The 2,662-nt window shown below is 34.4% G+C and overlaps 1 protein-coding gene across 2 annotated transcripts in view; it reads left to right on the top strand.

Annotated features, from left to right (window-relative positions):
• NFATC3 (nuclear factor of activated T cells 3) overlaps positions 1-2,662 on the top strand; it is a 100,407-nt gene that overhangs the window by 49,495 nt on the left and 48,250 nt on the right. For both annotated transcript variants that reach the window (XM_019654920.1, XM_019654910.1), the window contains exon 4: positions 1,925-2,124. In XM_019654920.1, coding sequence (XP_019510465.1) covers positions 1,925-2,124 — 200 coding nt within the window. The remainder of the gene's footprint in view (positions 1-1,924; positions 2,125-2,662) is intronic.

Raw genomic sequence — 2,662 nt, 5'->3', positions numbered from 1 at the left:
CCCGGGAAGAGCGCAATGATGGTGCCAATTGGGCCAGTGAAGCAACGTCCTCCACAACTAGATTGAAGAATAAAACGACAGCAACCTGTCTGTTCCCCTTCCCCCAATTCTCCAGTGCCATTCCCATCCCCCAATTCCCCAATAAAAAAATCTTTTAAAAAAACCACAATATGGTATTGGCATAAAGACAGACCAATGGAATAGAATAGAAAGTCCAGAAATAAACTTTTACATATATGGTCAATTGATTTTCGACAATGTGCCTAGACTATTTAGTGAGGAAACAGACAGTCTTTTCAACAAATGGTGCTGGGAAAATTGGATATCCACATGCAAAATAATGTTGGACCTTTATCTTCCATCATATATAAAAAGTAACTCAAAATAGATCAAAGACATAAATGCAAGATCTAAAACAATAAAACTCTTAGAAGGAAACATTGAGGAAAATCTTCTTGACATTGAATTTGGCAGTACTTTTTTAAAGTATGACACCAAAAGTACAGGCAACAAAAGAAAATATAAATTGAACTCCATCAAAATTAAAAACTTTTGTGTATCAAAGGACACAAAAAAGTGAAAAGACAGCCTACAAAATGGGGGATAATATTTTCAAATCATACATCAACAAGGGATTAATATTCAGAATATGTAAAGAACTCCTACAGTCTAACAATATCAAAATAAATATATACACACATGCCCATATGTACTCCCAAAGAATGTTGAATTTTTTTGGTTAAGCAGGCACTTAACTTGGTTGGCGTCAACCTTCAAAACCTGTCTTCCTGTTGGTGGCAGCTCATAATCTCATTTCAGGTATTTTAGCCTTAGGCTGCTTGGAATCTGCCTTGTTCATAAATGGTTTACAGGTTAGCCAAAGGATTAGGCAGAAGTTATATGTATAATTTGGAGCTCCTCGTCTTTGACTGTCTCTTTTCTGGGATTTCTGTTACTTTCAAGGAGCTGTGGTTGTCCCAGACTCTGTCCTTAGTTCTTCAAGCCCTTCAGCCTATAGATTTTCTATGGAACTTGCAGCCACTCTAAGTCATGGACTGTGGCTTTCCCTCATTTAAAAGCCTTCAAAACAGGAAACACACCTTTTCTTTTGATATTCTCTTTTTACATGCGTCAGTTTGCTTCCAGTATCTGCTTGCTTTTGTTGCTCGCCATACTTTCAGGTCATTCCTTATATTTGTTCCAGTTTATAGCTATCTACGTGATGATGGGTCAAATGGGTGTTACTCAGCTATCAGGTTGGACATAGGAGTCTCCCGAAGTTCTATTTGTATACTTCTTCAGCCTCTATTTTTCTTTAATTGCCTCCTTTTTTGTGGTCTCTATTTTACTTCTAGTACCTACTTGTCATCCCAATTATCAATCCTGTGTAGTCATCTTAAACTCAGCGGAAGTGAAGGGTACTAAAGAAAATCAGGTAGCCCAGCTTGTTAAGTCAGTTGAAATTCTAAGTTGGTAACATATTGAATAGTCTTTTTAATACTCTTTCTAGTAAAACAAAGGGTCTATGGTTGTAATAACCTGTTAGAGGACCATCCCACACCCAAGTATTAAGTCCGATCTGGATGGTCAGTGTTGCCTGGAGTACAGAATCAGCATTTCTTTTGTATTCTCCACAGAACTCGAAGACTTCGCAAAATTTTTGTTGATCTAAATATTAAAAAAGAAAAAAGCAACACAAAAATCCTTCATCCCTTTGTAATGTATTCCAGCATTTTATAATTCTTAAACTACTTCCGAAACTTGGAAGGCTGTTCACTTACTACTTTTTTAAATTATCTTTTTTGAAATAACATTTTATATATCAGTAATTTATGATACAGATATAAAGACTTACTGTTATAAGCTTATTATAAAATACATGGATAATGAATTGTATTTTTCTGTGTTTATTTTTCCTAATTAGCTCCTGGGCTATAGTGAAAAGCCAATAAATCTACAGATGTTTATTGGAACAGCAGATGATCGATATTTACGACCTCATGCATTTTACCAGGTGCATCGAATCACCGGGAAGACAGTTGCTACTGCAAGCCAAGAGATAATAATTGCCAGCACAAAGGTTCTGGAAATTCCACTTCTTCCTGAAAACAATATGTCAGCCAGGTATCTTGAAACATACCCCAAAATGGATAGTTTTTTTTCTTAAAACAACTTTTAGAAAAAAGCATGCATTTCTTTTTATTGTACAAAAATAACATATTTGTTGTTCTAAATTTACTGAATAACATTATGTAAATAATCATAGGTCATTTGCTAATGTTGGTAGCATATTTCCAGAAACAAAATTCAATTCAGCAAAAGTTTATGAACCCCTTAGTACCAGCCAAGCAGTATGCTAGGTGAATAGAGATAAAAATATATGACGTTTATCAAGTAGCTCACAGTCTTAATCAGGTAGACAATAAATAAACAATTGCAGTACAGTTATGATTGTTATGTTTCTTTAAAGAAAACTTTGATTTCCAAATAAAATGAGATCATCAACTTCTGACTGAGAATGCAATAGAGTTTTGTTCAAGTGTATTAGTTAGGATTATATATAGTTGCCTGTTATAGAAACCTGAAATATAGTGGTTTAAACAGTGAGAGGTTTAGTTTTGTATTCCACAATAGAAATATACAGATAGGCATTTTTTTTTTT

This window comes from Hipposideros armiger, unplaced genomic scaffold (genome assembly GCF_001890085.2).
Source record: "Hipposideros armiger isolate ML-2016 unplaced genomic scaffold, ASM189008v1 scaffold_9, whole genome shotgun sequence".
Taxonomy (NCBI): domain Eukaryota; kingdom Metazoa; phylum Chordata; class Mammalia; order Chiroptera; family Hipposideridae; genus Hipposideros; species Hipposideros armiger.
The sequence above is the reverse complement of the archived record's forward strand: the minus strand, read 5'-3'. Positions and strand labels throughout refer to the sequence as shown.